General features: G+C 39.9%; 1 protein-coding gene across 5 annotated transcripts in view; it reads right to left on the bottom strand.

The window, feature by feature from the left end:
• The window catches only part of LOC133307129 (DExH-box ATP-dependent RNA helicase DExH7, chloroplastic), a 93,918-nt gene that overhangs the window by 73,821 nt on the left and 8,022 nt on the right, over positions 1–12,075 (bottom strand). For all 5 annotated transcript variants that reach the window (XM_061507554.1, XM_061507555.1, XM_061507556.1 and 2 more), the window contains 4 exons: positions 9,595–9,813; positions 7,129–7,240; positions 6,795–6,986; positions 475–554 (listed from right to left, as the gene is read on the bottom strand). In XM_061507554.1, coding sequence (XP_061363538.1) covers positions 475–554; positions 6,795–6,986; positions 7,129–7,240; positions 9,595–9,813 — 603 coding nt within the window. The remainder of the gene's footprint in view (positions 1–474; positions 555–6,794; positions 6,987–7,128; positions 7,241–9,594; positions 9,814–12,075) is intronic.

Here is a 12,075-nt window from a genome sequence, read left to right as displayed (position 1 = left end):
ATAAAGTTGAATTTTAACACAAAGTAAAATGGATCTATACATTATTCGTGCTTCAAACCAAAAGAACTCATGCATGATGGGGCATATAATGGATATAAAACCAATCTTGGGCATCCATCCAACAACTTAAACTTTTATGAAAGTTGATTTTTGAGAGGGAATCAAAACATTTACAACCAAGTGGTCAGTAGTTCAATCCTCACCACCTGATTCTTCATATTTGAGTTGAATTTCATTACAAGGTAGTACAAATACACCCATTACATATAGAGATTAATTTTATATATATATATATAGCATATAACAAAAAGAAGTGGGTCTGAAACACAAATTATCTGCAACAAAAAGATTCGTAGCAGATACATAGTTTTCATTTTATAATAAATAAAAAATTATATAATAAATATAGAGTGCTAATATACCTTCCAAAAAGTGACAGGGCAAAATAAAAATTCAGACAAAACATATACAAACCTGGTATCTTTGTTTTCTCATTTTAATATCTTGCATCTGTCTCAAATAGGTACTCTCCATTTCCTTGCTATAGGTTTCTCCTGCATGATGAAATTCTGAATCCCATGACAAAGAAAACAACAAAGAGAAATAATTGCATTTTACTATCCATCAATGGAACACGAGTGGCATCCACTTGAACTTTATTACTGGACAATTTTATTTGTTATATCACCATTCAATTACTACCCTAAATAGAAGAGTTTATTGAATCTTGGGTTTGTAAAGATCCTTCATGTCTCAGAAGTGGATGCTCTAGCAGATTTATTCAGCAGTAATATACAATTTACCTACCAGATTAACAATCTTGTGGTAATATGGTTAGGTAGCTTTTAGAAACAGTTATTCATATGATAATCATATTACTTAGTGATGTTACAGTCAAATATTCCCAGAGGTGGCTTTTCCAACTGTTGTCCCAAGACTCCCCTTCTGGCATGCTAAAAAAAAGTAATATAAAAAATCATTCTTGTTCCTTTACCTCACTTCTTAAGCTTTTGCAAGATTTAGTTCACAACAATTCCCATGCTGAGGATTTAGGGGATCATTTACAGACCATCAAGGCACTAGTAAAAGCCCATTTTACTTTCTTCCTGCTGCTAATTTTATCCTTGTTCTTGTTCTCCCATATGAACCCTAATTGGGTGCTTGAATTTGTCACCAACGTCTTTCTTTTATTTACATAAATTATTGATTGAAAAGTTGTATTGGCCACTTACAATATCCCCAAATGTTTCTTAAAGAAAGGATAAAAAGACTAATAAGCAGTTACACATTACAAGAGGAAAAGCGACAGCAATAATGAATGTATGTAGAAATCTGTAAGGATCCTGCAAGAAAATTACAAAACAAATACCAGCAGCGCAATAATACAGCACACAACAACTTGTAATGGAATTTAATCAAGTGTGGGATATACGTATAACAACAACTCCACAATTAGTACAGAGACACACTCTCAAATGGTGATACCAACACTCTAAGACAATTTCGAGAGTGTCTTAGTTCTCTCCTCTACTCACTCCTTACTTCCTGAATACCCTCCACACTACCCAAACCGTTCCTCATAAGGTCCCCCCCACACACCTCACACTTCCCACACACCACTCTAACCAACTACAATATTGTTACCCTCCATCGCTATTGAGTGCCACGTCAATAACAGCCTCTGCCACGTCATTCCTTGGCTGAACCTTTGATACTCTACTAGCGCGCCTTTTGTATGTTTTTATGGGCTTCGTTACAATACTGCCCCCTAAAGCTTTCACCTTGTCCTCAAGGTGAAACTCGGGAAAATGTAACAAAATAGAGGAAGCCAACTCCCAAGAATTCTCAAATGTAGGCATATTCTCCCATTGAATTAGGACCTCTTGTAAACCAGCAGTGTTGAGGCGAAACTGCAGAACTGCAGCAGGGACAACAGCAAGCTCCAATTGATCAGTCAACATAGGCGGTAATGGTTGAATCACTGAAGATGGGTGGACCGCAGATTTCAACAAGGAAGCATGAAAAACAGGATGGACCTTAGAGTCCAAGGGAAGCTCCAACTTGTAAGCAGTAAGTCCAATCCGCTCAAGCACCTGAAACTCAACATCGCGTCGTTTGAAATCAGCAAACTTCTTATAACGAGCTTGAGCTTTCGCCAAATTCTGCTGTAACTCAAGCAAAACATGATCACGATCCAGGAGTAATTGGTCAACGGCAGCCACTCTAGATGGGTGATTTCCACCACGGAAAAGTATAGGAGGGTCCCGACCATATAAAGCTTTAAAAGGCGTCATACCAGCTGAACCATGGTATTTGGTATTAAGCCAAAATTCTGCCCAATGAAGCCACTTGGACCAGTGGTGCGGCTGAGGAGCACAAAAGCACCGAAGATAAGTTTCTACACATTTGTTAGTCGCTTCTGTCTGCCCATTAGACTGCGGATGGTAGGCAGAAGTAAACTTCAAGGACGTACCAGCCTGACGAAAAAGTTCACCCCAAAAAGAACTAAGAAACAATCGGTCCCGATCTGAAACAATAGAGACAGGGAACCCATGTAAGCGCACCACCTCCTTAATAAACAACTTAGCCACATCCTTAGGATTAAAAGGATGCCGAAGGAGAAGGAAATGAGAATACTTGGTAAGGCGATCGATCACAACCAATATAGTATCAAAGCCATTAGAAACAGGAAGCCCCCCAATAAAATCCATAGCTATATCATCCCAAACTTGAGTGGGAATGGGCAAAGGCTGCAGCAAACCTGCAGGGGCTAAGGACTGAATTTTGTTGCGTTGACAAATATCACAAGCTGACACATACGCATGAATATCTCTACGCATACCTTCCCAAAAGACACACCCACTAATTCTCTTGTAAGTACGAAAAAAACCAGAATGCCCACCAATTACCGAGTCATGAAATTCATGAAGAATTTTGGGAATCCAAAGAGAACCCTTAGCCAAGACTAAGCGATTTTTGTAAAACAGCCGGCCCCCTTGAAGAGTAAACCCGTCATGAGCAGAACCATCCACCAATAAATCTTGCAGAATTTTTCCCATTCGGTAATCCTGCTGCAGCTCTTGATGGACATCGTCCCAACCAGAAAACTGCACCTGCGTAATAGCAGTCAAACACATTTGACGGGATAACCCGTCTGCGGCAGAATTCTCCTTTCCAGGCCGAAATTAAATCTCAAAATCGAACCCAAACAACTTGGAGACCCATTTCTGCTGATCCTCATTAAGCAATCGCTGCTCGTTTAAGAAGCGTAAGCTGCGTTGGTCTGTGCGAATGATAAAATGGCGTCCCATCAAATAATGCCGCCATTTGGTAACAGCAAACACCACAGCCATGAGTTCTTTTTCATAAACAGACTTAACTAAAGCCCGGGGCGAGAAACCGCGACTGAGAAATGCAATTGGCCTGCCATCTTGCATTAGAACCGCGCCAATACCCTTGCCGGAAGCATCTGTTTCCACTACAAACACCTTATCAAAATCCGGTAAAGCCAGCACCGGAACCGTCGTCATAGCTGTCTTTAAGGAATCAAAAGCTGATTGAGCATCATCATTCCAAAGAAACCCATCTTTTTTCAACAATGAAGTCAGAGGCCGAGCTATTTTGCCATAATCGCGAACAAATTTGCGATAATAACCTGTAAGTCCCAAGAACCCACGCAACCCTTTGATATTTTTAGGAACAGGCCAAATGAGCATAGCTTCTATTTTTGCAGGATCCGCCTTAACCCCAAAAGCCGTAACAATATGACCAAGGTATTCAATCTGAGTCTGAGCAAAAACACATTTTTTCTTGTTTAAAAATAACTGGTGAAGCTGCAAAACTTGGAGCACATTTCGCAGATGCTGGAGATGCGTAGGCATGTCTCTACTGTAAATTAAAATATCGTCAAAAAAAACAAGAGCGAATTTACGAAGAAAAGGCCGCAATACCTCATTCATCAATGCCTGAAAGGTAGAAGGGCCATTACAAACCCCCAAAGGCATCACAACATACTCGTAATGGCCCTCATGAGTGCGAAATGCAGTCTTCGGAATATCCTCTTCACGCATACGAATTTGGTGGTAGCCTGACTTCAGATCAAGTTTAGAAAAAACCTGAGCTCCCCCTATTTCATCCAGAAGTTCGTCAATTGCAGGAATTGGGAATTTATTTGGAATTGTAATTTTATTCAGGGCCCTGTAGTCTACACAAACGCGCCATCCACCATCTTTCTTCTTCACCAGAATAATGGGACTTGAGTAGGGGCTAGTGCTTGGCCGAATGTGACCCATAGCTAACAATTCAGCAATGATTTTTTCAATTTCATTTTTTTGATGATGGGGGTATTTATAAGGTCGAGAATTAGGAATAACAGCCCCGGGTAAAAGCTCAATGGCGTGGTCTTGAACTCTAGGAGGCGGTACCCCTGTAGGCGCTTCAAGGACAGCTGCATACTCCATCAGTAATTCGGATAACTCAGCACATTCAGGGTCTTTGAAGTCTGCACGACTAGGACCCTTGATATCCTTCTGCGAAATCAGGAACCCTTCATCTTCACTCTGAATTGTTTTAAGCATGGACTTCAAGGATACCACTGATTTAGACAGGGAGGGATCACCCTGTATTAACACCTCTGTTCCATCTCTATCGAACCGCACAGTCAACTCTCGAAAGTTAGCCTTGATTTCCCCCAAAGTACGTAGCCAATCCAGCCCCAAGACCACATCCACTCCTCCAAGATCAAAAGGGAAGAGATCTTGCCGAACCTCCACCCCTGGCAGTTGAAGGATGACGTCTTTGCACACGCCTTGACAGTGTATCTTATGTCCCTCCCCGACCTCTACCGTATAACACGGAGTAGGGGCGATTTCCAGCACCAATTCGTTAACCACAGCCCGACCAATGAAATTACTCGAAGCCCCACAATCTACCAAAACCACAACTCGTCTTCCATTAATCGATCCCCAGAGTTTCAGAGCTTGATTCGACGTCAGCCCCATGATACTGTGAATCGACAATTTCAGATCTTTGTCGTCCACTTCTGACATCGCAACTCAACAATCTGCCTCGAACTCGTCAGGATCCCCTTCGTCTTCCTCTAACAGTAAGATATGGAATTGTTTGTTCTTGCACTTGTGTCCCCGAAAAAATTTCTCTGTACAAGTGAAACACTCTCCCTTAGCCATCTTATCTTCCCAAACATCCTGCGGAATCCGACGAGAAGAGGTTCTACTCGTGCTCATGGTGCTACCACTCGTACGACTTAGGTTAGAATTCTGATTTGGGGTAGAAGTGGGAGTTGACGTCGTACGCATCACATTGGAGATTGTATTGGTTTTAGTCTCTGTTGGGCTCCGACTAGAGTATTGGGCCTTATAAGTTGACCCAATATTACTAGATTTTCCGTTATACCAGCTTCCATCTCTCCCAAGTGCATAGATGACATTTCGTTCTTCAATATATTGGGCCAAATCCATTAAATCCGTTAAAGGGGTATCCCTTCCACGAATGTTCAGCTCCACTACAATTTCTTCACGCAGCCCATTAAGCCAAATATCCCTCAACATGTTACCATCCGGATAGCCCAAAGGCCCAGCTATTTTTTCAAACTCCTCCCTGTACTCTTTCACGCTACCCGTCTGTTTCAGCTTCAGCAAAGGTGCAAATGTGCAATTCGCATCCATGCCCTGAAAACGACGAAGAACATGAGCTCTGAATTGAACCCAGGTAGCCCCCGGATTTTGACTTTCCCACCATTGAAACCAATTGAGCGCCTTCCCTTCCAACACAATTAAAACAGATGCCAGCTTGTCTTCTTCCGGAATGCCATTAATGGAGAAATAGCGTTCAACTCGATGAACCCATCTGTAAGCATCAGTTCCATCAAATAACAGTAATTCCAATCTTCTTCCTTGCATTTCCACCCCTCCATTTGCAGTACCTGTTCCGCCGTTTCCAACTCCACCACCTGTTCCACTTCCACCATTTCCACCACCATTGACGTCCCCATTACCATCGCGATCCAAAATTGCCCCACGGAACAACCTGCGCAATTCCTCTTGCGCTGCTTCCGATTGACGAAAGCGAGATTCCATACTTTCCTCTGCACGACGAGCACGTTCCTCGCTGGCATTAAGCCACTGTGCCAGACGTTCCTCCATTGCAGCCAAACGATTCTCCATTAGCCTAGTCAGTACCATTCAAAGCTCCCAGCATCGGGAGCTCTAATACCAATTGTAAGGATCCTGCAAGAAAATTACGAAACAAATACCAGCAGCGCAATAATACAGCACACAACAACTTGTAATGGAATTTAATCAAGTGTGGGATATACGTATAACAACAACTCCACAATTAGTACAGAGACACACTCTCAAATGGTGATACCAACACTCTAAGACAATTTCGAGAGTGTCTTAGTTCTCTCCTCTACTCACTCCTTACTTCCTGAATACCCTCCACACTACCCAAACCGTTCCTCATAAGGTCCCCCCCACACACCTCACACTTCCCACACACCACTCTAACCAACTACAATATTGTTACCCTCCATCGCTATTGAGTGCCACGTCAATAACAGCCTCTGCCACGTCATTCCTTGGCTAAACCTTTGATACTCTACTAGCGCGCCTTTTGTATGTTTTTATGGGCTTCGTTACAAAATCATAAATCATAATATTTTCATCCTTGCAAGAAATATTTTGCCCAAGATAAGACAGGAGGATTTCAAAAAACATCACCACAAAAAAAAAATAAAAGGAATTAAGAAATTCCAAATAAGGGGATGAACCTACTCTGGGCATATGGCTGATGACTGGCAAGTATTGAACTTTTATTTTCATAAAGTCTATCAAAGTGCTCTGGAAACTTATAATCTGTGACATCAACAGATGCAATTGCACCAGAACCATCACCATTTAATAATGAATCCACAAAGTCAGACCTATGCTCTTCCTCATTGTCTTCTAGCCTGGTTAATGATTCCCCTGTAAGTTTTGAAATGTCATTTTCTAATTTCATATATAAAGGGTTAAAGGATTTACACCGATAACAAGACAGCTGCAGTAAAGAATGGCAGAAATCAAAGTTTTCATTTAATAAAATTTATAAATAAGTAAAAAAGATGACCTTCCATCCACTTCATAACAAGTGAAGCATAAGGCTCTGTAATTGGGAGATGAACTGGGATATCAGGAAACAGTTGGAACAATGCATATGCTGCCACTTTATTCTGTGCATCCTGCAATCAAGTAAAAACTGTAAAAATTGTATGGACAGGAAACCAGAATTTGCTCCCATATCATTTTAACATAAATGACAAAACTAGCATGCATGGACTGAACTCATACTGCACCTTAGAAAAAGGTATAAAGATCTGAAGCGTTGTTCAGAAGATTTTACATAGATATGCAATGATCAACTACCCTAATTACTTTTTCTTAGCTTTCATATTTCGGTGAGAAAGTGAAGGAAACTGATAAAATGTAGAGAGACAAGCCAAGAGTGTTCTCTGAAATATGTGCAATTTCTATTCATTAAACAAATTCAAGATAGAGTTCTCATAGTTATAGTCAGGTAAAACAGTCGGAGACAACTGTCTGTCTTAATTGAATCCTAGGGTATTTGTAAGTCTGCAACAACAAACTCTGATATAAGCAGAACAGACTAAACTAACTAATTCTGTTACTTAGAAACAGAAGCTCAGAACTAATGCACCGGTGACATTCTCCAACACTTTTCTATTTGAGTCATGAAGAACTACGCTTAAGCCAAAATATGCAAGCAAAATATACTGCAAGCCATTCAGACAAAGGATATGACGTTTATGCCAACAACATCAATATCAACAACAACAACACCTTTATCCCAAACTAGTTGGGATCGGTGGTAGAAGAATCCAAATGAAAAGTACAAAAAGATTGAGAAAAAAAAAAAGAAAAAAAAAATTAAAAATATATATATGACATTTATGCCAAAAGAGAGAAATTTGGGCACATTAGGGCCTGGTCCGAGATTGTGAAATTTTAAATCCCTCCCCCAAATTGATACAACATCTTTAACGACTTGTAGCCATGGTTGAAAAAACCACACCGGACTGGCCGGAAAAAAAATGATAACAAAGAACACTGTTTTATGTAATGAGTAAGTGAATATCACCGCAAGCCCCCATTTTTATTTATATTAGTAAGTAGACTATGCTGCCCAAAAGCCTTAGCTAAAGGGACACCAAGTACGTTTCAGGACTATTTGATAAGCCTTATTGTCAATCATGACAAACTGTTGAATAATCGTGCTGAATATCCCAAACACACTTGTAGGGACTATTTCAGGCAATAAAGAATGACGTATTCAGCAAACTAAGCTTGACACTCTTTAAGCAACCAAGCCAGGTAATTGGCAAGCTCCCTAGAAAGAAAGGCAATTTAATATCAAACTAGTAGAGTTGCTAACAGTGGTTGAAGGAACATGTTAGGTTCTGTTACACTTATAGTTAGAACGGGATCCAATTCTCCTAACAAGTTCTGACTCATCTAACTGCATCACAGTTAGGTAGTTAGCCGACAATTAAACTGACAGCTAGGTTCATACAAGTAATATATGTGAATTACTATGACATTACAAGTTAAGCCACGTGTGAATTACTCACAAAAACTATGTCATACAAAGTATAATAGAATGCAGTACAAGAGTACAGCTATAGTACACTATAATATAAGCTCCTATTTCTATTTTCTACAGTAACTAATCTCGGTTATTCAACAAAAGATCTTAAGCTCTGTTTTTATTTCCACAAGCTTTCCAACATTGGTGGTTCAAGCTTAATAAATGAATTCACCATTTCTCTTTGATAGGTTAAGAAAAATTTAAACGAAATGCCCATGAAATCCAGTCCACTCGACCTGGATCTCTAAACATGCATGTGATCTTGCTGGAACTGCTAAATTTGGAGTAGGCTCCTCCAGATTTTTGGGATATGCATGTCTGCCCTAAAACTTGAAGCAATTTTGATAGATAAGCTATTCGGGCTTTTGTAGAAGTAAATGGGATAAAGCCTTATTGATGAGTGCTCTTTATGCAACTATGACAGTACATGGTTAGGGTTAGGGGATAATACACATATTTGAGAAGGTTATGTACTAACATTTGTTAAGAGTTTTATAGTACTGAGGGCTTCACATTGTGTTAGTTTTATATTGATGGTTAGACGACTAAACAGGATGTTTTATCTACCTTCCTTTGCTCTCTCTTTCTCTGACACTCACAAATACTAGCATAATTATATATGTTTGAAATTTCTTGTGCTTCATTCAAAAAAATAGCCTACAGCAAATGAAACATCATGACCAATATGCTTATAAATATTGGCATCCAAAAGTACAAAGTTCAATTTAATTGGCCCTCTAAAATATTCCCTGGGCAACCCACTTCATAAGCAAATAATAGGAAAGAAGAAGGTGCTTGACAAAATAAGTTGTTATCCCACTCAAGCACCTACAAAAATAACCTAGTAAGTCATTTTCCAATTTTACTGTCAATTGATTACAGAGATACTTCAGCAGGAGCACGGAGATGGCAAGCATAAGAATGATTCACCTCAGCAGATTCAAAGATTTCACTCTGATCTGGAAGCTGAAGTGTGACCAGCCCCCCAGCTTTTCGGTTCTTGCCCCTCCCACTAGCTTTACGCAATATGCTTACAGTATAGGAGAAACACTTTCCCCTGCCAAGAATTTTAATGAATTTTGGTGCTTCCCACCCTGATTTCTGGCATAGTTGATGAAGAACAGCCTTCGGAATCTTTAGAGGGTCCCCCTATAGCAAGATATATATGCACATTGTTATCCACCCAATGCTCAGAAACAAACGACAGACACATTATAATTTCTTATTTTTATAAAAGAAGAAATTCATTGAGACAGAGAAACAATTACAAAGAGGAGGATAAGGAATCCTTCTAAACAAAAGTACAAAGAACGGAGAAAATCAACGGAGCAAAGCTGCCCGATCCCTCACCATATCTGTTAGTGAAACCATGATAAAAAGGCCATATGCTTTACACCAAATAGAAGTCAAACGCCTAATCTTATCCCAATTTGAGTGCTTCGAATTCAAATACAGGTTTGGTGGCATTTATTATTTTGCAAAACTTGAAAAACGTTTTAAAAAAAAAACTGCAAGAAAGTAAACAACATAAGCAAATCCATGATACATCAATGAAAATTTTCCTTCCACATTCCTTGATATCGTTTCAACAAGGCATAAAACATTTTCATATCCATCAATGACCAACCAAAGCAATTTAATAGTTGTAACAAACATTTGTATTTGTCCTATCGCTGTCAGAATGTGACTTTTCATCTTTTCAAAAATAACATAAAAATGTACTGCAACTTTCTATCTCTCTTTCTTCTACTTACTCACATTTTCCCACTTTCTCTCTGATGGTATCAAAGCTCTCTTTCTGAGGGCCTGATCCATCTTGTCCATATATGTCTACCGTTGTAACACCTTCTGCAATGGAGAACAAGACTTCGATGCTCTTCCAGCATCAGATCTCAGTGAAGCTTACATAATCGAATTTTTTGTTGTGGAAGCAGATCATTGAACTGGTAATCAAATCTCATGATCTGCATCATTTTCTTGTCAATCCTAATATTCCAACACAATCTGTGACTGAGGAGGATTGTGTTAATCAACAAGTCAATTCTGCATATTCAGAATGGGAATGACAAGATCAATTGCTTCCAGAGGTGGAAAAGCGGGCTGCCCGCCCTGCCATCAACCTGCCTACACAAGAGTCAGCCTGCCCCGCCCCGCCCCGCCCCGCCTATTTTTTCTCTCTTCCCCTTTTTATTTATTTTTATTTATTTATTTATTTATTTTTCTCTCTTTCCCTTTTTTGATAATAATCTCTCTCTCTGCCATTGACCCTCGATCTCTCTGTACCTCCTTCTCTCGTACACCTTTTCTTTTCCACAAACACACATGCATTATCTTCTCTCTTCTGTTATCTCTCTAAACTTTGCTTGTGAAGGAATAATAATACGACCACACCAAAGTCCAGAGCCTTGTTTTTATTTAATTGTTTATTTATTTTTCCTTGATCATTGTCATTTTGGAGCTGTTTTGGTTTATCTGTATGTGAGTGCAAAAGTAGATCTTGTTTATGAGAGAAGCCTCGAAAAAAGATTGGTTTTTTATTTTTGTTTTTGTTTTTCTGAGTTGGGGTTTTGCTTGATTTTGAAGACACTCTTCAGGAACCGTGAGGGATGCACACGGGATGTAGAGTCGTTGTTGGTTCTCGCAATAGGAATGTATTGGCAGGCTAGCCCCACTCGGCTTGGCAGGCTGGTAGGCTTGGCGGGCTGGCGAGTTGAAAAACTCAGCCCTCCCCGCCTCGTTTGACAGGCAGGGCGGGCTGAGCCCATTTTGCCAGCTCTAATCGCTTCTCTTTTGGCTTCAATTGACGCTCTCAAAACAAATCGTTCATAAAATCCTTGGAGTAGTTCACTCATACCAAACCTGGGAGAAGATACACAAACACTTTCATGGTATGATGCAAGCTAAGGCTCGACATCTGCGTTTAAATTTTCGAAACATTCGCAAAGAAGGACAAACAATAGCAAAATACCTCCACAAAGCCAAATCTCTCGTAGTATTAGCAATCAAAGATCATATCTTTAATCAAGAATTGATTGATCTAGTGCTCGATGGTTTGCCAGATTAATACGATCCATAACCATTGTTCATTGTCAAAAGGATATTGTTTCTCTTGAAGATCTTGAACCAGAATTGCTAGCACAAGAAGCGAGATTAGAAAAGCATCGTAGTGTCACAATCTCTAATGTTATGTCAATCAACGTTACAAATGAATCTTATTCCCAAATACAGAGTGCAACCTCATCCTCTTCTCTCCTTCGTGGCTTCCATCTTTGTTAGCCTCTGTTTTTGGTACCTCTGAACAAAGCAAGCAAGGCCTTGCACAAATGGAGAAACTAGGCTCTCTATTGCCTCTGCCTTTACTGCTCAAGCACAAAGCGCTCAAGGTAACACAAATACCACACCTGGTGGTGG

This window comes from Gastrolobium bilobum, unplaced genomic scaffold (assembly GCF_033153095.1).
Source record: "Gastrolobium bilobum isolate Gb01-03AN ecotype WA unplaced genomic scaffold, APGP_CSIRO_Gbil_v1 utg12914, whole genome shotgun sequence".
In the NCBI taxonomy this organism is placed as follows: Eukaryota; Viridiplantae; Streptophyta; class Magnoliopsida; order Fabales; family Fabaceae; genus Gastrolobium; species Gastrolobium bilobum.
This window is presented reverse-complemented; position numbering and strand designations above follow the sequence as displayed.